This window comes from Melanotaenia boesemani, chromosome 1 (assembly GCF_017639745.1).
Source record: "Melanotaenia boesemani isolate fMelBoe1 chromosome 1, fMelBoe1.pri, whole genome shotgun sequence".
NCBI classification, from domain to species: Eukaryota; Metazoa; Chordata; class Actinopteri; order Atheriniformes; family Melanotaeniidae; genus Melanotaenia; species Melanotaenia boesemani.
The window spans coordinates 39,760,412-39,782,145 of NC_055682.1; the positions used below are offsets into that span (position 1 = coordinate 39,760,412).

At 40.9% G+C, this 21,734-nt stretch overlaps 1 protein-coding gene and 2 long non-coding RNA genes across 4 annotated transcripts; 2 read left to right on the forward strand and 1 right to left on the reverse strand.

The window, feature by feature from the left end:
- Nucleotides 1-2,268: 2,268 nt before the first annotated feature.
- LOC121639576 lies at nucleotides 2,269-12,689 on the forward strand. The gene is made up of 3 exons (XR_006010203.1): nucleotides 2,269-2,278; nucleotides 7,995-8,002; nucleotides 12,585-12,689. It is a non-coding gene; the product is annotated as an uncharacterized LOC121639576 (long non-coding RNA).
- Nucleotides 9,457-10,657, reverse strand: LOC121639508. Of its 2 annotated transcripts, none has more exons than XR_006010177.1 (4): nucleotides 10,423-10,657; nucleotides 10,049-10,092; nucleotides 9,827-9,921; nucleotides 9,457-9,733 (listed from the first exon to the last, which is right to left on the reverse strand). It is a non-coding gene; the product is annotated as an uncharacterized LOC121639508 (long non-coding RNA). The 2 variants fall into 2 exon arrangements; XR_006010176.1 differs by having other exon boundaries at nucleotides 10,190-10,657.
- Nucleotides 12,690-17,224: 4,535 nt separating the features above from the next.
- On the forward strand, nucleotides 17,225-18,791 carry LOC121639501 (lamin-L(III)-like). The gene is made up of 2 exons (XM_041984796.1): nucleotides 17,225-17,604; nucleotides 18,618-18,791. Exons 1-2 carry the CDS (start codon nucleotides 17,225-17,227, stop codon nucleotides 18,778-18,780), a joined length of 543 nt encoding a protein of 180 aa, XP_041840730.1. The 3' UTR covers nucleotides 18,781-18,791.
- The last annotated feature ends 2,943 nt before the right edge of the window (nucleotides 18,792-21,734 follow it).

The following is a 21,734-nucleotide window of genomic DNA, read 5'->3' on the forward strand; positions in this document are numbered from 1 at the left end:
AACAATCTTTTTAAACTAACTGAAGTACCCTTTAGGCACAATTGTAAGAAATAATGTTCCGGTTCAAAAATTAAATATTGACCAAATAAATGCAGGAAGAACAGTATAAATAACCTGATCAAAGAATGCTACCTTATATTTTAGTGCAGGTAGAATGATTTGACAATGGACAGTTTAAATAACCCCATCAAAGTGTACTACTGTATAGATGTTGTACATTATGCAGGTAGGATGATTTAACAGTGTAGATTAGTGAATGTTGATATTCACATAATAATGAAACATTCAAAGCGTTTAAAGAATTTACAAGTTCTATGAACATGTGTATATAAATAAATAGAAATTAAGTAAATTTCACAACGCAAAAGTCTCACAACATGCAGGCACAGCTGTGACGCCTTGACAGTATAACCCATGAATGTATGCAACCTATTTATAAAAGTAGGATGCCAGTGTAAATTACCCCATAAAAATGTGCTACCTCATACAGTAGTCCATATTTGTGCAGGTGGGATGCCTCGACAGTGTACATGACCCCATCCAAGTATGAAGATAGGATGCCTCAACAGTATATATGAAATGAAAGTTTATATTATTAGGCTTTTATGATAATGAAAACGCAAAAATACTTTAAATAAAGGCCTACGACAATACATAAAATACATATATGAAATTAAAGTTATTTATTTCACGAGGTACGACTGACTAAAGCCTCACAACACAGAGGTACAGCTGTTAAAACATGGATTTTGAGGGTTGCATGGATTTATGGGCGTGTCCTTACTGTACACTGAAATGATGTTTTCGTGTTGTGTGCATGAGCAGAAGGCATAGGTAGCACGTCTCGATGGGTAGGATGAAATATTAGAACACAGGCAGCACCGAACACCGGTGTGCGTGTGGGGTGGGATCACGTGCACTTGTGGGGGAGGCCTGGGCGGGCCTGGGGGGGTGTGCAGGGGGTCTCCCTCTGTCCTTCTCCTCCTCCTCTCATTCCCCCCTAGGCATGTGGGTGGTGTGTGCCTTGTGGGGTTGGTGGCTGCTCATTGGCTGTGGTCTTTGCATGACCCGGTTGTGGGGGACGGCTGCTCCTGGCCTGTCTTGCCCTAGGGAACCTTCTGGGGAACAGGGGTGCTAAAGCCTCAAGAGGTTCACCATTCAGAGCGAAGTTTGCTTCTCTCTGGACTTACATCCCCAGATCCCTCTTCTTTCCCGCTCTCTCTCTGTCTCTCTCTGTCTCTCTCTCTCTCTCTCTCTCACACACACACACACACACACACACACACACACACACACACACACACACACACACACACACACACACACACACACACACACACACACACACACACACACACACACACACACACACACACGCCATGTGACTCACCTCTCAGTTTTAATTGCACTTAGACACCAAAACACAAGAAACACAACACACAAACAACATCTGGGGGGCATGTCATGTAGTGCATGGCGGGCGGGCCTCTGGGCTCCTGGGGCCCTTCGCTCAGGCCGCCCTGGATGGCTGGTCCCTGGCGGGGCCGCAGCTGCCGATCTTGGCCCACTGGGGCCTGTGCCCCAAGACCATGGGGGGCTCTGGCTGGGGCTCTCCTCTGCCACCCTCCAGGTGGGGCTGGGGTTGTCTTCGGGGTGGAGTAGCTTGGGTTCGTGTTCCGGGGTTGCTGCTGATGGCCTGGGTCTCTTGGCTGCCCTGGTCTGCCTCTAGCCTCCGTAGAGGCGTGGTCGCATTTGCATGATCTCACTCATCTGTCCTCATCACTGATCACTCCTGATTCCCCATCCTCTGCATGCTGACACAGTCACTGAGTTGTCCAGTGGGTTTATATACTAAGAGATAATTTTTCTTTTTTTTTCTATGAGTTTGTATCTGGTTGTTGTTGTGAGACATTTGTGGCATGTCTTTTTGTTTTGGGTATTATTTAAGAACTCTTAACCACTGATGGCTCTGTTTTTCAGTAAAAGCCGTAGGAAATTTTCTCATGTGTTTATGTACAAGTGTATCAGTTTGTTGTCTGGTGATAGTGTGGACTGAAGGGTCGTTGCCTTCTGTCTGTGGTGTTTTTGTCTCTTCTTTCTTCTTTCTGTTCTCCATTTTTGCTTCTTGTTGCTGTCTTCCTTCTTTTTCTGTCCCCTCCAGTCAGGTCCAGCAAGATTATATAGATTCCATGATTCAAAGTAAATAAATGAATAAATGAATGACTATCAAGTGGAGCCTTATACCCATAAGCTTCCCCTTGGCAAAGCAAACTTTTCTGTCTGAAAAATAGCGCAAGGGTGTCTGATGTGTTGCTAGCAAAACTGCAAACCCAGCAAAGACTTTTTCACCAAACTTCACACCACCAGAGGTGCAGCCGTTGGGACAAGTTATGTCATTTCTCACAAAATCGCCAGAAAAAGTGAGGCATTTTCTGACGGAGAGTTTATTAAGGAGTGCTTATTGGACTCTGTTGCACTGATTTGCCAGGAGAAAAAGGATGCGTTTGAGAAAGTCTCACTCTCCCGACGTACTGTGACGAGGCAGATTGAGGACATCGCTGGAAACTTGGGGCTTCAGCTGAAGAACAGAGCTGCAGACTTTGTTTTTCTCTGGCTTTGGATGACAGCTGCGATGTGCGTGACACCGCCCAGCTTCTCATCTTCTTACGTGGATAACTGCAGACTTTTAGGACTTTCAGGAGTTGGCAGCAATGCAGTCAATGAAAGGGAAACCGCTGGTAATGACTTATTTACAGAGGTAAATGTATGTTGGACAAGGACTGAAATGGGACAATCTGGCAGGGGTGACAACAGATGGTTGTCCAGATTTGACTGGGAAAAATGTTGGTCTTTCAAAGAGAATGCAGGATAAAGTGACAGAAATGAACCCTGTGCAGAAATTGATATTTTTGCATTGTATTATACATCAGGAAGTGTTATGTAAGACAGTGTTAAAGATGAAGCAGGTTGTTGATGCTGTAACTGAAACAGGTAACTTCTGGCAAAGCACTTCAGGTCAGTCTCACTGCTGGACTTTTATTCCTTCCTCAAAGCAGAGAACTTTTCACACCTGTGGAGGCATGCTCAGAGGATTCTAGTCCTCTTTGGATCACCAATGGAAGAAAGTTGAGCAGAATTAAGTTCAAGTTGTCGGTTTGACCCTCTGACACAATTCTGGTTTCTCATGCGATCCCTTGTAAAAATTAATTGCCCACCCCTGATCTAGCCACACTCTTATTTTTGTGACGTTGTCTGGGTATTCTCTATCACTTCAGGTTTATCCAACTCTGCTTTGTTTTTTTTATGGGCTAACTATTCAGGCTGCACAAATTGAAGTTTAGATTTAGTTTGTTTTTGTGGAAAACAAGGCTGCAACTGTTGCTTTATGCTTAGTTTTGTACAAAATTTGATTATGATTATAGGCTGTTATTTTAAGGTAGCTATTATTTTAGCTGGATAGTTAGCTAGCTATACAGGGAATTGAAGTTTAAATGCAGTTCAAGTTCAGGTTTATTTATATAGCACATTTTATGCAACAGCAGTTGCTCAAAGTGTTGAACAATAGAAAAAAAAATTGAACACTCCACAACTGAAAATAAAACACTACACAATATAACAATAAAATCAATAAAAAAAATGATAAAATTGGAGTAAATAATAAAAACATGTGGAAATGTCAGTCTCAATTTTGTTCAAACGCCAGTGTGAAGGAGTGGTTCTTGAGTAGAGACTTAAAACCAGAGATCGACTGAGCAGGTCTGATGTGAAGGGGAAGGCTGTTCCACAGCTTTGGAGCAACAACTGAGAAAGCTCTGTCAGCCCTGGACTTAAGTCTAGCAGACAGGACCTACAAAAAGAGCTGTGAAGAGGACCTCAGTCCTGGCTGAAGCATGCTCGTGTAGCAACAACGGGGGAGCTAAACCATTTAAAAACAAGTAATAAAATTTTGTACTGGGTCTTAAAACTAACAGGAAGCCAATAAAGAGGCAAGCACAGGGGTGATGTGATCACATCGTCTTGTCCCTGTAAGCAACCGAGCAGCAGTGTTTTGAGTGAGCTGCACTTGGTGCAAAGATGAATGGTCAATGCCATAATACATGCAGTTGCAATAATCTATGCGGGACATGTTGAGCAAGTGGATAACTTTTTTTAGGTCATGCTTAGGCAAATAGGACTTTAACTTGCCAAGCAGCCTCAAATGGGGAAAAATGCTTTTGACTACAGAATTGACCTGCCAGTGGAAGATAAAGAAGCTATCAATAGTCACACCAAGATTTTTAACATGGGTTTGACACAGCAAAGTAAGTGGACCGAGAACACTTACTGTACCATTTAGAAGCTCAGGACTTCCAAAAACTACAATTTAATTTTTTTCCTTATTTAAGTGGAAAAAGTTTAAATCCATCCACGCTTATAAAATGGCAAATGGTCTGTCACACAATCAACTGAGAAGATTAGTCAGAGAATCCTCCTGTGGTTTTAAAGGGATAAAGATCTAAACGTCATCAGCAAAGCAATGGTAGGCAATATTCTGCTTCTGAAAAATAGACCCCAAGGGCAGCTTATACAAGGAAAAAAGTAGTGGACCCAAAATGGACCCTTGTGGGACCCCATAACTGAGAGGGGCTGCAGCTGAGGAAAACTCCTCAAGGCGAACACAAATCCGACAAGTAAGACCAGAACCAGTGCAGGACAGTGCCTCTGAAACAATTAGGTTTCTTTAAAAGAGGCTGCACAAGAGCATGCTTAAAAGCAGCAGGAACACAGCCTGAAGACAGGCAGGAATTAACCCATAAGAGCCCGACGTGACATATTTATTCACATACAGTTTCGGAGACATTTTGCTTCAATTTATGGTATAAACTTTGCTGAAAATCCTGTTGAACACAACTCTGATACTTGTCTTCTGTCTCCTAATAGATACCCAGAAGCAGAAAGCCATATTATAATATTTTTAATATAATTTATAATATATAATTAATGGTAGATTCGCCCCCCACAGACACACACACACACACAAAAAATGTTAAAGGGCCAAAAAAAAGACCTCATATTTAAAAAATTGGACTTTTCTTACCATTTTTTCATGGGTCGGGCCTTCATGGGTTAATCAAGGACAAAATGACAGGGCCGATTGAGTTATAAGTACTTTTAATACGAGCGGGGTGACGGCTATCGAGGGGGCAAAAAGAAGGTTTTAGGTGAAAAACCACGTTCGAGAGTTCAGAAAGTGACACCTGCTCAAACTGCTAAGAAACAGCTGAGCACTTCGGCGAGACAGCAGGATTTAAATCAGAGGCAGAGGATTGAGACCTAATAGCAGCAATCTCGCCTGTGAAAAAAAATAAGAAATTTGTTGCATAATGACGATGGAGGTGCTACACAAGAGGACTTAGAAGGATTGATGAGACGATTTAGAGCGCTAAATGCTCTAATACTTCAGTTTTCATATTCTTTTACCAAACGTCTTTTTTAATGTATGATTAATGTTCTCCCATAAAAAATGTATATAAAAAAAAAATAACAATAATAAAATTTACCTTAATTATATTGGTATCTGAAATATATAGTATGTAGCTACCACTGATTTAAAGGCAAAATACGTAGCAGACAACTAGTGTTTCAAATCAGAATTGCAGTCGAAAGAGAAAAACGCGGAGAACGTCCGTTGTTGTAATTGTTGTAAACTAACAGGCCACCAGTTTACTCCACTAATACGTCACACAAATTAATTCAATGAGTGCTGAGAAATAAATTAGACTAAAATCTTTGTAAATCAAGATAAACTTTTAGGTTAATATCTGCAAATATCCGGTGTTTACCTGTCGAGGAGAAACTTTGCCAGCTCTGCATCCATCTTGACATTAATTTTGTCTCTCAGACTTCTCCACCTTTCAAAAGATTCTCCAACATTGATCCTCATTTTATTCCGTTTTTGGTCGTTTGCTTTTTTAGCAGGATGCCGAGGCTTTTTAGGTTTTTCTGAAACTATTTCTGGTCCACTTCTTTTACTAGCTTCCATACCTGCAGGCTGCTGCTCTTTTGCCGACATAAAATACCAAACGCTGAGACAGATTGTTTATAGGGAAGCTTCCTTTTGTCCCTCGCAACAAATGAGGACATTTTAAATGATTTTTACAGAAAAATCCTAATGATTCAGCCTTTGTGGCAGGGACTACTGGCTGGAGAAATGTCTTAGTACAGGTAGGATGCATGATGGATGTGTTGATATAGTGAGCTGCAGTATGTCTTTAAGAAAATGTAATCAGAGACTGTTATAGACTGTTACCAATCTGCCAATGGTAACAAACAATCTCATCTTTTCTACACTGGCTCACACAACCCCATGCTTCACAAAGTCTTACCTACAAGAGAAGACTTGATCTTTGGACTTGGACAGATTTTTTACATCATTTTTTTTCCCAACAACCCATTTATAAATGAATATGTTAAAGAAATGCCCTCTGTGTTTTTGTAAAATGAGATTTATTTGGATAAAGGTATGGTATACAGATTCTGTAATGGCACTGATGGAATCTACATACACAGTTTATGCTTCACTAACATGAAGTACTCATCACCACAAGCAAACAGCACTTAACAGCCAAGAAGAGCTTATAGAATTGCAGACCTCACATTTTTTAAGTAATTTCAATTCAAATAAATAATTTAGTCAATAAATAATTTCCCAACACACAGGGAAATTAAAAAAAAAAAAAAAAAAAAAAACAAAAAACAAAAATCTATATAAAAATAGAAAATGCATAAAAGTTTAAATATACAACATTTCTCTTAATTTCTAAATGAAAACAAAACAAATTGGAAAAAAATCTAAAGAAAAAACAGGTTTGCAAAGAGCAACTGATGTTAGTTTCCTAATAGCAGAAATTATTCAGACACTGGTGAACGGCTAGCTGGCTGGAGAGTTGTTGATGAACCCCAACACAATCTTCTCTAATTCAGAAAAAACTGACTAGAACAAATACAGTCATGGAAAAGAAAAGCCACCCTCTCTGTTTCTGAGGTTTCCCTCTAAACAGTTAAAAAAGATCAATCTGGTCTTTAACAGGACTTAAAATGTGATAAACTACCCATGATGATCAATATGACTGATCACACTGTCATTATTTACTGAACAGAAACTAAAAGTCAGAATCTGTGAAAACTACATCCGTCCTCACTGCTTGCACAGGAATTCAGAGGGTCAGTATCAGCCAGGAGCTGCTGATCAATACTCTAACTCTTCAGTGTGATTCTGAGCTCCTTCAGGTGTGTTAACAGAATGTCAAAGAGGAAAGACATCAGCAATGAGAGAAGACTAGAACTAGAGAAGCAACTGCTGCTGCCCATCAGTCTGGGAAGAGTTACCAGGTCATTTCCAAACTTTCTGGAGTCCATCTTCCCACAGATTATTCACAAGAGGAAAACAGGCAGCAGGTAGCATGTTAAACGTTAAAGTTCACAGCAGTCCAGTTAGAAAAAGACTGAAGCAGGGTGGCTTGTTTGGAAGGGCTGCAGGAGGAAACCTCCTCTCTCTAAAGAACAAAGAACATGGCAGCACGGTGCAGACTGGCAAAGCTGATTGTGAACAAACAGCAACACTTCTGGACAGACCAGACCAAAGTGGACATGACTGGTCAGAATGCACAAAAACCAAACACAGCATATCAGCACAAACACCTCCAACACGGAGGTGGAGGGATGATGATCTGGACATCTTACTGTCATTAAGTGGAACATGAACTCTTCTGGATACCAAAGTCTTCTAGAGTCAGATGTGAGTCCATCTGTCCGACAGCTAAAGCTTGGCTGAAACTGTCTCATGCAGTAGGACAAAGATCCCAAACAAGCAGCAGATCTACAGCAGAATAAAGGTGTTGACATGATCCAGTCAAAGTCTAACACCATCTGGACCTGCAGCCTAGCTCTGGTGCAGTCTCTCCAGCAGCTTCTTCACCTGACTGCAGGAACTAGAAAGGCTGGAGAGGGAGGAGGTCTCAGTGTGGTCCAGTAATACTCCAGACTTCATCCTGCCTGAGATGCTGTGGTTGGACCTTAAGAGATCTGCAGGAACCAAAGCTGCAAACTTCAATGAACTGAAGCAACGATGGAAAGAAGAGTGAAGCAAAATTCCTCCAGGAAACCAACTTCCTGCTGCTGGAGGAGCTTCTAGAAGATGCTGGATCCTGGACAGGAACCAGGTTTTATACACAGACTCTGACTTCTAGTTTCTGCTCAGTAAATATAAAGTGTTCATTTCAAGTTATGTTTGCGTTATTTTAGGACATTAAAGAACAATTATTGTTATTTATTATTTTTATCTAACCTTTATTTTACCAGGAAAGTCCCATTGAGATTAAAAACCTCTTTTGCAAGGGAATCCTGGCCAAGAGGCAGCAAAAATTATCAATTAAATCATTAATGATCAGTTATGTCCTGATATGCAATACCTGTTAATTAGGAAAGGATCTTATGTCTTTTCCACACTATGTACGTATACATAAAGTTTTTTTTTAATTAGGTGGACTTTACCAAACCTCCCAGTATTACTGGTTACAGCTGGCAGCTTTGCTTCACGGCACACATTCGTCTAGTCTCCAACCGGTCAGTAAGAAAACATCTATATTTACGTTCAGTTTCACCTCACCTTACTAATTTCCATACAAAGCACAACAGCAGTAAACCATGTGACGGAGGTATGAAGTCCGTCAACATGCCATGTCCAACCGATGTTCGCATACACACAGCACAAACTATTAAAATACATTTTAATCACACACCCAATGTAAGCCATGCAACAGCTGCTACACCCAGACAAGCCAAATATAATCAAGCATTAATGTGACATCATTGGATAAAGTCCATCCAGCTCACAGATGACAATAGATTAAAAAAACAACTATATATGTGCATCTTTGTCAGATCATCAGCTCAGGGAGGTAATGATTTGATGAGTGATCCTCTCTGACTTTAGCTCCTTACATAAAGTTTAGAGGAGAAAACCTAATCAGAATATTGTTTTTTGAACAAAAGAAGCATCTCTCCCCAGCTGCACGCTTTTACAAACTTTATTCTGGGTGTGGGTGGAAGAGTGAAAACAGGAAATGGATTTGGGACATGATGGCTGATGTGCAGCTTGTTTCAACTAATAAATCATATTAATGTATAACCTACCACACATCTTTATAAAATTACTTGTGTCCAGGGCTGGACTGGGACAAAAAATCGGCCCGGGCATATTGAGCCCAGACCAGCCCACCAGGTATTGATGGAAAAACAATTAAGCCTAATAAATTTAAAACCACACCATTCTCTCGGACAGTTATTCTACTTAGTAGAAACAAAAAGGCTGCTTGATCTAAACAAGATATAATGGCATAGCCAAAATTAAGACAAGGGAATAATGGAACATGTTCACTGATGAATATTATTATTAATAAATGAGAGATTTAGCAATATTTTTAGAGATTATTTATTCCACACAAACAGCAGAGTAGCAAAGAATATTTCCTCCAACATGGAACCCTTCAAAAAGTGATAGGAGACAGACAGAAAAAGGTGAGAAAGAATAACACTTGATGGACTTACTCAGGTGATCACAGTACTGGTCTATGTACTCCAGAGAAATAGTTGAATAATCAGTTCCATGCAGTACTTACAGTACTTGGAGAGAACCAAAAGGATGCATGGTGTACTCAATCTCCTGAACAAATGAACAACATATTCTTGGATCCTAAAAAGTATGACAAAATATGACACAGTAGAGCAAAAATTAGATAGATATTACTAAAAGTGAGTACTGTTTTCATAAACAGTATGTACCCACCATATTAATAAACCATATTAATAAAGTCAGCATTGACATCCAGCAGCAGCAAAACTCAGGTCAGCAGCACATAATATTTCCTCAAACATGGAACCCTTTAAATAGTGAAAGAAACCAGGGAAAGAAAGATGAGAAAGAATAAGACTTGATGGACTTACTCAGGTGATCACAGTACTGCTTTTTAGAAAATTAGTTGAATCACCAATTCTATGCAGTACTTACTTTGAGGAAACCACAGCAGGCTTCCAAAAATGAGTGACAGCATCCTATAAAACAGTGACAGGTTAAGGCTGGAGAAACAACCAATGTTTATACAGTATATGTTTATGCAATGGCAGTAAAGTTTAATCTAATATCTGATACCTTATAATGAGTGTTTTGATCATTTTTTTTCCCTCATCAAGCTACAAAAGCAACTTTCTCAACAGCTCACTCTTCTCAGCTACCCGATCAATGACCATGTCGGAGTCCAATGACATGAGAATGTCCTTTTCAGTGGCCATGAGCATAAACATCTGTAGCCTGTTCGCGGACAGGCTGCTTCTGAGTCTGCTTTTAATAAATTTGAGTGTTGAGAATGTTCTTTCACAGGCTACCTGAGTCAGAGAGAGGGTCAGCAGGTACTTGTATGCAAGCCCAAGGAGACGATAAACATCTGAGAGCATGTTGAACCGTCTGAGAAGTTGATAGCAGCACAGTGGGCAATTTTTGCACGAATCACAGCTTTTGGTCACAATCTCACTTTCTTGTTCCCATTCTGCAGATCCATCCTCTGCTGTTCTGGTCTTGTACTCATCCACATGAGATGCCTTAAGCCTGTCCCACTGTCCAGCAAAAATTTTCAGTTCTGACTGGAGGTTATTTACAGTTGCCCTGCTATCAAATTTGAGGAGACATGTGCTGAGGTTTTGAAGTGCATTACTAGGGAGAGAAGCAGTTCTGACCTGATCAAACTTTCTGGGATCTAGCCATGCCAAATCAGCAAGGAGAGAACCATGTGTGACAAATCTTCTGTGGATTGCCTCAATGGCTGTGTCCAGAATGGTATTGTGCACTTTCACCTCATATGCTTTGTCAGCATTCATGGGTACCTCATCATCAGCCATCTCTCCAGCCCTGCTTTTTCTCTTCTTTGCTCTCTTCTCGGGTAGTGCAGCTTCCACTTCCATCTCAGTATTGTCTTCTCTCTCCTCCAGTTGCTCATTTGTCCATTTCACAAATGTGTCTGCAGCTGTCTTCACAATTGTGAAATTCCGAGAGATGCTTTTGAGGCTCTCTTGTGTGGCAGTCACCATACGATGGGCTGAGAGGATGTCCATTCCCATCGACTGGAGGTACTTGGACAGTGGGGTTGTTTGCTCAAACACTCGAAGGAAAATCTGTGCTGTTAAAACAGTTTCATATTTCAAGAGACACTCCTTATAGCCCCGTGCTTTGGCACGAACAGCTGGTTTTTCTTTTTCCCGTTTTTCAATGGCCTCCAGTGTAAGCACTGCATCAATGAAGAGGCCATTTTCCGGTTTTCCAAAATGTCCAAAGATTTTTTGGAGAGCATCATGCTTGGACCACCACCTAGTCTCACCTATTGGACTCAGACGTCTGTGTCTCCTCTCTTCTGGGGTTTGTTTCTCCCACAGATTAATCCTCTGATAGGACTCTTTGATGAACACAGCGATGTCATTAACCAGACTGAAAAGTGTTCCACTTTCAATGACACTTTGTGTCGTGTCAGCAAGCACAAGATTAAGTACATGTGCATAGCACCACACATGCACATGAGTTGGAGCCTGCGAGGTCATCAGTGCTGAAAAGCCTTTATATTGGTCCTGCATATTTGATGCCCCATCTGTTGCATTACCGATGCACATGGTTTTGTCCACATTCAGATGCTGCAAAACTCCTGAGAGCAAGTTCACAAAGTTCTGCCCTGTTGCAGCTTCGCACCTCACTATAGCAACAAGCCTCTCTTGCACAGCCTCAGTGACATACCTGAGGATAACTGAACACTGATCATAGCCTGTTATGTCCTGAGTTGTGTCTAACTGAACAGAAAACATTCCAGCTTTCTGGACGTCACTGGCAATTCTCTCTTGGATGAGGTGCCCGAGTGTGTCAATCACCGAGTCAACGGTTGTTTTGGAGAGTAGGGTGATGAGAGACCCTCTACCTCTTGATCCACTGGACTGATGCAACTTCCTGCTTTTTTCAATACAGTCATTTAGATGTTCTCTAAGGCACACATCATACTTGCCTAATAACACAATCAGTTCCAAAAAGTTACCATGGTCAATGCTATCGTCATCCAAGGTGTATGCGGCCTCATTCTCCACCTGCCTATAGCTTAGCCCCCTCTTCCCAAGTACTTTTACCACATTCACTACTCGATCCAAAACTTGGCGTCTCTTTTTGACTTGTTCCCTATGAGCTGACATCTGATTACCAGAGAACAAGCTGCTGATGTTGCTTTTTGAGCTCCTTAAGAAAAAAGCTTCAACACATGTCTGGTGTGCAGCGCTCTTTTCATGCTCCTCTGTGCGCACATGTACATGTCGCCAATCACTCATGCCTGTAATAAATGTGCTGGTATCAGTCCGCTTTGCGAATGCCAGACACACAAAGCAGAACAATAAATGGCGTTCTTTGCAATAAGTGAGCCACTTCCTGCTGGTGCCATCTTTACAGGTGAACACCCTCATCAAAACTGCACTGCTGGTATCCTGCTGTGGGTGGTGATCTAAGAATGCCTGTAACATAGCAGGCTCAGGCCGAGCAAAGTAGTCTATGCCTTGGCTCTGTCTCTGCTCCTCAGTCTCTCTCTCCTGCTCCTCTGTCTCTCTCTCCTGCTCCTCAGTCTCTCTCTCCTGCTCCTCTGTCTCTCTCTCCTGCTCCTCAGTCTCTCTCTCCTGCTCCTCTGTCTCTCTCTCCTGCTCCTCAGTCTCTCTCTCCTCCTCAGTCTCTCTCTCCTGCTCCTCTGTCTCTCTCTCCTGCTCCTCTGTCTCTCTCTCCTGCTCCTCTGTCTCTCTCACACACAGCTCAACTGGTGATGGTGAATCAACCTGGTGTAACATATAAATATTGACATAATTTGTTAAGATTATGGTATTCTGTTGCCAGATAACTAAGTCACAAAAACCTGCATTAAATAATCAGTAATATTATGGCCAAGTTATTATTTGATGAAAAACTACATAAACCAAGTAAAGAAATTATGCAATGACTGATGCTATTATCTCTTGTTAAATCTACATGATCCTCATATCATGATTACAATCTCAAGGCCACATTTTACCAGATAAATTAAGGCCTTCTAAAATATTTCATTAAAAAAAACATTTTAAATTGAACAGAATCATACAAGTGTGATAATGAATGGCGTTGTTAGTAATTAAAAAAGATTAAAACACAGCATATCAAGAATAAAGACAAATACTTTAAAATAGTAACTTTAAACCCAAAGCGACTTTCATGTTTTTTGCAACTTTACATCTCCTGGCAATGTTAATTTAATTCAATTCAAATTGTATCTGCCAGTGCAGAGAAAGTATGATGAATATATCCTCATCATTTACTAGGTCAACATTTTTGCTCTGTTGAGCTTTATCTTTCTTAGTAAATTTTCTAAAAAGTGTGTGTTTATATGCCAATAAGTAAAACACTGAAATATTTATCTATTTAAGACTATACCTAGCTACCTAATGGATAAAATTACTAAAGCATTAAAATCACAATAAGTATAGCATCGACCAAAAAACTGCACACCGGTAGAAAAGCCCACTAGCTAGCATGTAGAATTAGCTTTAGCCTGCTTGTAACTAGTAGCTCAAGAGTAAGCGAGCACAAAGAAAATATGCCAAACACCAAATAAACTTTATCTAAACTGACCAGGTACAGTTTATTTCTTACCTGAAGTGCAGTTTTCTCTCCACTTGCACGGCCAGTCGCCGGCGTCGCGGGTCTCCCGTCCTGCCCTCCCTTCCCCTCATCCACCTGCCGGCCACTTCCACCATCATCGCCTGGGACTGCTTTGGATCTAGATGCTGAAGACGGAACTCCTCGCCGGCCACCAGCAAACATTTCTGTAATCTTAGTACATTTGGCAGCATCTGCCTGAAGCGCTTGTCTCTTTTTCTCCCGAATTTTTTCTGCCCCTCCTTTCCGTTTTTTGGCGTTCTCCATCTTGTGAACCTCTCTTCGTGACCGTGTATGATTGATTGACTGCAGCGGCCCAAACGGGTGGGCGGCCCTCGGCTGTGATTGGTCCAGCCCAGAATCAATCATGGCTAATGGGCTGATGATCGATCTATTAGTTTTGTGCACCAATACTAATAACATTAGTAAGATGTGTAGGAACTCTTCCCCACTTCCAAAAAAAATGAAATAAAATAAAATAAAATAATAAAAAAAAAAAAATAATCCGCCGGCCAGGCCCATAATCACCATCGGCCCACCGGGATAGTGCCCGGTATGCCCTATGGCCAGTCCAGCCCTGCTTGTGTCTGATCTCTGAAGAGAGAAACAAAGTGTGATAAGTGTGTGTTTGCCTGCAGCGTTAACCCCCATGCCCTCCACAGGCATTCTGTTTTTCTTTTTTTACTTGGTGGCCTGAATTCTAGCAATAACTTTTCTTTTTTAGATTTCTTTTTAAAATCCAGTGTTGTTTTCTCTCATATGTCTTTTATACTCTGTTGATGAATTTTTCACTCACTGTTGACCTTCGCAGCCAAAACTTCCCCCAGAGATTTCCATTAAAACTACATATTTTATTCTCACAGTCATTACAGTACAAAATGATTCATTTCTTAATCCCAGCATTTGATTTAGTAAAAGTCAAAGTAGTCATATTAGACATTTTTACTTGATTCCACCACATTCAACGGGTTTCTCATTGTAGGCAGATGCAGGAAACTAAGCTATAAAACCAGGATTTTCTGCAGTTATGGCCACACAACATAATCTGAATCTGATACTACATAAAAAAATATGAATGCAATTAAATGAAGTTAGTTGCTAATCATTGCCATCTGACATCAATCCTCTAATTTTTATTATATGGGAAATAATTAGTTTTTGGTTTTTTGTACTGAATAAGGCAGTAATTTAAATTCAAACTGCCATTTAAAGGGTTCAAATCCCACCCCCAAAATGTAAAGTTTGGTAGTTTTGAGCAGGTTGATAGTTCTTGAAATGATTTATATATATTAGTGCTGGGCAACGATTAAAATTTTTAATCGCGATTAATCGCATGACATGCTGCGATTAATCGCGATTAATCGCATCGTTACACGCAAAATGTCTCTTTCCTTTAAAAGAAGGCCTACAGCTATATAAAGAAAATGCAGTAAATTTTGGTTTACTAACACACATCAGGGGTGTTTAACCTGCGACTCTGGACCTTCCACAATGCCTCTAAATACGTGGCTAAAATATTTTTTTAAATCTTGGAAACCAGGGACTTTTTTTTTTTCTTTTACAGCATTTTCCACAAATATCTACATCCCTTAGAAGAAAGTCTGTCTATCCTCTTTTTATAAAGGTTTTATGTGTTTCCTTTATTTTAAAACCTTAAAAATTGAAAGGAAAAATGTGGTTCTTCAAAAATTACAAATATCCTATGGTGGCTCTTTATTAAAAATATATATTAAGCTGACATTTTGAAAAGTCTCATAACATTTGCATCTCTAAAGGAGTTTTATTTAGCTGGCTGAGGGAAAATGGCTCTTTGGATTGGAAAGGCTGCAGACCCCTGCATTAAACACATAAACAGATTTAGCAGCAGTTTTCTCTTTAAACAGCAACAGTTAAAATATTTCTTCATATATATTTATAAAACCGAATATTTATGAGAAGGGTTAGGGTATCTGTGTATCCTCAGGATTTACTAACTAAAAGGTAAAAAGTCAGCAGGATGAATTTAAAGCTGTGAAGCTGCTTCCTTCTAAACACAGAAGGAACGATATGTGATGAATATCAGCATCAGGTGAACAGACAGAAAGCAGGATGAGAATCTCACAGCTTCTAGATGGTGAGGAGAGAGAAATATTCACAATATGCACAATAACTTCCATCCATGCACCTTCACTGCTTCATTATCCACATTTCTGGCATATAATTTCTCTAAACTTTCATTTTTTGTTTGACTGCAACTGCAGCCTCCACTACCGGGAGTTAAGGGGTAACATCTCGTTCCGGGTGTAGCGTCAGGTCTGTAGATGTAACTATAAACATGTGTGGTATCCACAGAAAGTCCAGAATCTCAGCTACCAGCTCAGTAAAACCATTTCTATCACCACCAAACACAGTTAAGACAACAAACAATTTAAAGAGCAGCTGCACAAAGTCCGAAAAATATGTAAACACAAACGACTCCTCTACTGAAAGCTCACATCTCACAGATTCCACAGCTGGAAGTTTCATCTCGCTATGACCAAGATTCACCGAACCAGAGGCAGAAGAAGACCTGATTAATGCTGCACGTTTGTAAAAGTGAGAAAGCATGTCTTACCTTTGCTGTCTTGCATAAATTAAAACAGTTTTATTAAAAAAAAATAATGCATAAAAAGTTTCCCATCCAAAAATCACGATGTTCTGTCCATCTGCATGTATTTTGACAAAGAGAAACGTCGGTTCTTCTTCTTTCTTAAGTTCCAGACAGAAAACGTCTCTTTATTTTAATAAACCCGCTCTCTCCTGATTACATCAGACGCACCACTGCAGCAGGGAAGAGAGACATGGACGCCATGTTTCTGTCATCAAAGCCAGCGGCCAGCAAAAAAAAAACCAAAAAAAAAAAACGCGCGATTAAAAAATTAACGGCGTAATTAAGCGTTGCGTTAATTAAGCGCGATTAACGCGTTAACGTGCCCAGCACTAATATATATATATACATATAACGGGCAGGAATGACTTAACTTGTGGTGTAAATCCCATCTCAGTAATAATGAGCTGCTCTAGTATTGTGTATTTATATTATGTGTTGATCTGACTTTGTATTCTCATTTTATTTTTGTTTAAATATGTTGTGTTTTTTACTACTAGTTGTCCTTTGTTGATAAAAAAGAAAAGACAGTGGTGATTGGAACACTTTTATTTTGAGAATAATTGTTGGAAATGGTTTGCGACGTTGCCGCTGACTTGATCCTCTTCACGCCCTCTGTGCGTCATCTCGTCTCCACGCATTGGTTCCAGCTGCGGGCTTCTGATGTGGTCGACGCCAATTAGCAGGTAATGATGAACAAGTGAGTCTTTTGTGAGCCTGACCGGTGATGATGGTTAAACCTGTTTGAGATCCAGATGAAAGCAGGTTACTGGTGATTGGACTGAACTGATTTGTTTTTTTATTACTTGGTTTAAAAAGTTGGATTACATGTGGATCCTGACACTTTCCAGACCACCTCCACCATGGCCTGGGTCACTTCCAGCCCGGCCGCCGCCTTCGGTGGCCGCTCCAGCCGCTGCGCTGCAGCCGGCCCGTCCCCATCCAGCCCCAGCCCAACACGTCTGTCCCGAGTCCAAGAAAAACAAGAACTCCAAAACCTGAACGACCGCTTAGCTAACTACATCCAGCGGGTCCGAGAGCTGGAGAGCGAGAGGTCCTTCATGCTCATGCAGCTGGAGGAGAAGGACGACTCGAAGAGACGTGAAATGGGCAATGTGCGGCGGCTGTACGAGGAGGAGCTGGCCGATGTGAGGAAGTCCCTGGATGCCGAGGCCGGAGAACGCGCCCGTCTGCAGATTGACTACGGGAATCTGAGAGAGGAGCATGAAAAACTTCAAACCAGGTGAGCTCCCATGTGAAAAAACAAACAAAAAACTTCAGGTTCCAAACATTAGACGTGTCTCCCCCTTTTTTCAGGCTTTAAAGGGTTAAGTTTGCAGAACGTTTAAAAATATAAATATAAAAATGATGTATTTCAAACTCATTCTCATTTTTTTCGTAAAATGAAATTAATTGACTTATTACTTATCGTGACAGGCCTATTCCACACGATGATCAGAGTAACTTTTCCAGATCTGTTATTTTCAATGTACATATGTGTACACATTCACATGTGTGTAGTAATCCTGACCACCTGAACCGACTCACCTCATGGACCTCGTGGAGTGTCTCCAAGTACCTCAAAGTGTACACGTACCTCTCCTTGAGAAACATTGCTTTAACACACCTGTAATGAGTCTGAACTACATGTGCTGGAGTTGGAAGGAACTAAAACATACAGGGCAGGTCTTTCTGAGGACCAGGGGCCTTATTTATAAAACTGTGTAGCAAAGCAAACAACAGGCGGTGTCTGCTGCACAGAAAGGAAATGCTGCGCACTTCTACTTTCAGATTTATAAAAGCGTGCGCACGCACGTCCCACGCCTGCTTCCGTTTATAAATCACCATCAACTCTGAAGCAGGTGCACATGAGGGAACGCCTTCCCACGCCCACATGGAGGCTATAAATGGTCAGGTGGACACCTGTAATACATATTCATCACATCATTTACACGATGGTTCGGGAGGGAAAAGAGGGAAAAAGTGGAATTTTTCGGGGTGTGAGACAGATCCTGATGTACCAAATAAAATGAGAAACATAAAAATGTGTCAAAGGCAGAATAGTGGCAGCAGGTGGCATCACAGTGGTACTAAAGCGGTAATGGCGCCGCATAAATCCATCATTTTTGAGAAATTAAGAACAAACGAGCTGTTTATTCGTGAACTTGCTTTAGAGTTTTGAAGAGCAGAACTACACTGTCATGTTTATCTGTGCTGTGATTTGAAGGAATTGTAAATAATGCTGACCTCTTTCAGGAATCAGAAGAAGGAGGATGACCTGACCAATGCATTAACTCAGTGGAGGAAAGCTGAAGCAAACCTGAACTCCAAGGATGCGGAGCACACCGCGCTGCTGTCTGAGAAGAGGAAACTCGGCAGCGAACTGACAGACCTGCAGGGCCAGATGGAAAATGTATGAAGTCACTTCTAGGATGGTACAGTTATGATGAAATATTCTCCTGATAGGGCCGTTCTATGCAGTAACGGCCAAAAATCCACTCACCGTCCACCTTATGACCACCTTCTAGTACCTCTTTTTTAACTCTTGGTGTGATAGATGAAGCAGGTGGTGGAAACCTTCCTCAGAGGTTTTGCTGGAAGCTGCGGCACATTCCTGCTGTTGATTGCCTGGTTTGGAGGCTCTCTTTCTGGAGTGGCTGGATATAACACTCCTCAGTCTCCTCCCTTTTGACTGGCTAATTGTCAGACCAATCAGGCTGCAGCTTACTAGAAGCCATGATTGAAAAAGGTGGCTGCAGCAGCCAGTCAGGAGGGGGAAGCCGGAATGGCTCAGGCCGCTTTCCCCTCACATTGTGTGTGTGTGTGTGTGTGTGTGTGTGTGTGTGTGTGTGTGTGTGTGTGTGTGTGTGTGTGTGTGTGTGTGTGTGTGTGTGTGTGTGTGTGCGTGCGTGCGTGTGTGTGCGCGCGCGTATATGTGTATCTCTTTTCACAGTTTTGAACTAGTCTTATGTGTGTGAAATGTCTAGAAATGAAGCTTTCTTCTGTTTACTCTTTAGCACTTTCTTTCCATAATTGATGTAGATCTATTTATCTTCAGTATATTAACAAAGTTTTGCATCAAACCATTAATTATTTATAGTATGAAATCAGAACAGTCTCACCATCATCGTGTCGACTGGTCACATGACTGCTTCCATCTCCGAGTCAGCTCTGCCGTGGATCAGCCAGATGGCAAACTACCTTTTTTTTTATGGCCAATGACCCTTTCACCACATGAATATTTTGTCTCTAGTCAGTAGAAATGGATAATCTCATGACCTCAGGTCCCCAGCACCCACCTCTCTGTTCACCTCTGCAAAGTCCAGTGGCCACGCCTCCACGAAACTGGACTACAGAGCTCACAGTTAGTTTCTTGTCCTGGTTTGGTCTTCTTGTCCTCTGAACAAAGCACAAGATCAGGAGCGCTGTGGAGGATGGTGTCCTACCATCCAAAGCAAAGTTTACATGTCCATCAAACATCTGGTTTCAGTCTCTTTGAAACTCAAAGCAGAGGAACTCTGGTGATAATTGTTGGAGATCAGATGTTTTTGTTTCTTCTCTTGAATCATGTAAAGCATCAGGTGGAGCAGGTTGGAGTGGGTATCAGTCTCAGTTCATAGGAGATGGTGGTGATCATTATTCTTTTTTTTTTAGTGGGTATCTGCTGACTTTTATTCCAACGGATGAGCTGAGTCGAATCGGATTTGCAGCCTGTGAAGAATTTCAAGAAAGGAAGTCTCAGACAGGGACAAGGGAGAGGGAGGAGAGAAGAAAGGAAAATAGGGTTAATAATTATCCAGCAGAGTGTGTGTATGTCTCTCCAAGAAGAGTTGCATATGTTTTCTCTCACAGACTTGATAATGTAAATGTATCTTTAGATGTATGTATATAAGTAAAAAGCACAGTGTGTCTTTCTTTTCAATCAGCTTCAACTTCAGAAAGATTCCTTGTGTATGTAATAAGTTTTCTGGAGCAGAGCAAAACATTTCCTCAGACAGATCAAATTATTTTACATTATCTGAATCTTTCAATGCATAAATTCAGCATCTCCTTCTAATTTAGTTTTTACTGACACAAAAACCTATTTTAATTTCTCATGAGATTCCTCACAACCTATTCAACTTTACAACCACCAACGAGGCGTCCACTCTGCCTGTTGCTTTGGAATGTGAGTCTCCAGTCACACACACACACACTCACACTATTTTGCCTTCTTTTTTTTTGTCTTTAACTTGTTGGCACAGAATTGATCTTTTAGAACCTTTTTACTCCGGTTCAAACATTCAAACATTATCTTTAAAACCCACTAGCTCCGTTTTGTCTAACTATAAGATTTTCTTCACTGTGAGGCAGTCACACAAACTTATTTCATCACACAATTTATACTCAACTGCTCGCTTGTTGATGGCAGATTTCCTGTCACCATCCGACGCCAGACTCAGAACCCCAGATGACTGGCCTCTCACCTAACATTGAGGTAGAGGTCTTTTTACAGGTCCCAGCCCTGGCTGTGCACAGTCTTCAGTCTCTCGGCGATTCCATACTGGGTTCGGATGAGTATTTAGGATCCGGCTCAAAGAACCAATATGTTAGAAAATTCATTTCCAACATGAAGCAATGCAAAGCTAAACCTTCTACATAAGGAGGAACCACAAAGCATTATTCCTCTCTTTACTTAGTTTCTCTCTTTCAGGTCCCCGACCTTTTCTGTTTCATCTCTTAAGCTTCTACAGAAGATCTGTTATCTTCTGTGGTCAATTTCTTGAAATCCCCAGTCCCATAACACTTTTAAAACTTCTAAATACTACATCCAATCACTCATTCACTCTACACTTAAAATGATACACTTTTCACTTATTCTCTTTTACTCTCATCTGTTTCTCTTTAACTCTTATACTTCTATTCCTTTATTCTGGATCCCAGATCCTTATGGTCCCAGACCATTTACGCGTATTTTCCTTTTACTTCTATTATTCTTTGACTTCTTAAAGCCCCATTTCTCATACCAAAACTAAAACCATCTGTTACCTGATCAGGCACTTAAATTTAAGGTACTCAATGTGGACAATTTTTAGAAAAGGTTTGTCCTTACCTTCATTTATGACCGGTCTTTCAGTGCCTGATCTGGGTAGAGGATGATTATGATTGTCCTTTAAATCCTATTTGGTGTCAGCAGAGAGAAAATTTAGTAAATAAAATTCAAAGACATTTAATAATTATGCCATACCGGATCCATCACGTCGGGGTCACCAAGTTGTTGGAGAAAACCTTAAAAATGTAATAAAGAACAGGTACTTCTTCCCACAGTATTAAAACAGGCAGGTACTAATTTCCCACTTTCCTAATTAATAAGGTACTGTTCCACACATTTTC

Bases quoted from the DNA above. Each gene is read 5' to 3' on its own strand.
- LOC121639501 (XM_041984796.1), top strand. From the start codon at position 17,225: ATGGCCTGGGTCACTTCCAGCCCGGCCGCCGCCTTCGGTGGCCGCTCC. The intron at 17,605-18,617 runs GTGAGCTCCCAT...GACCTCTTTCAG, and splicing joins CATGAAAAACTTCAAACCAG to GAATCAGAAGAAGGAGGATG.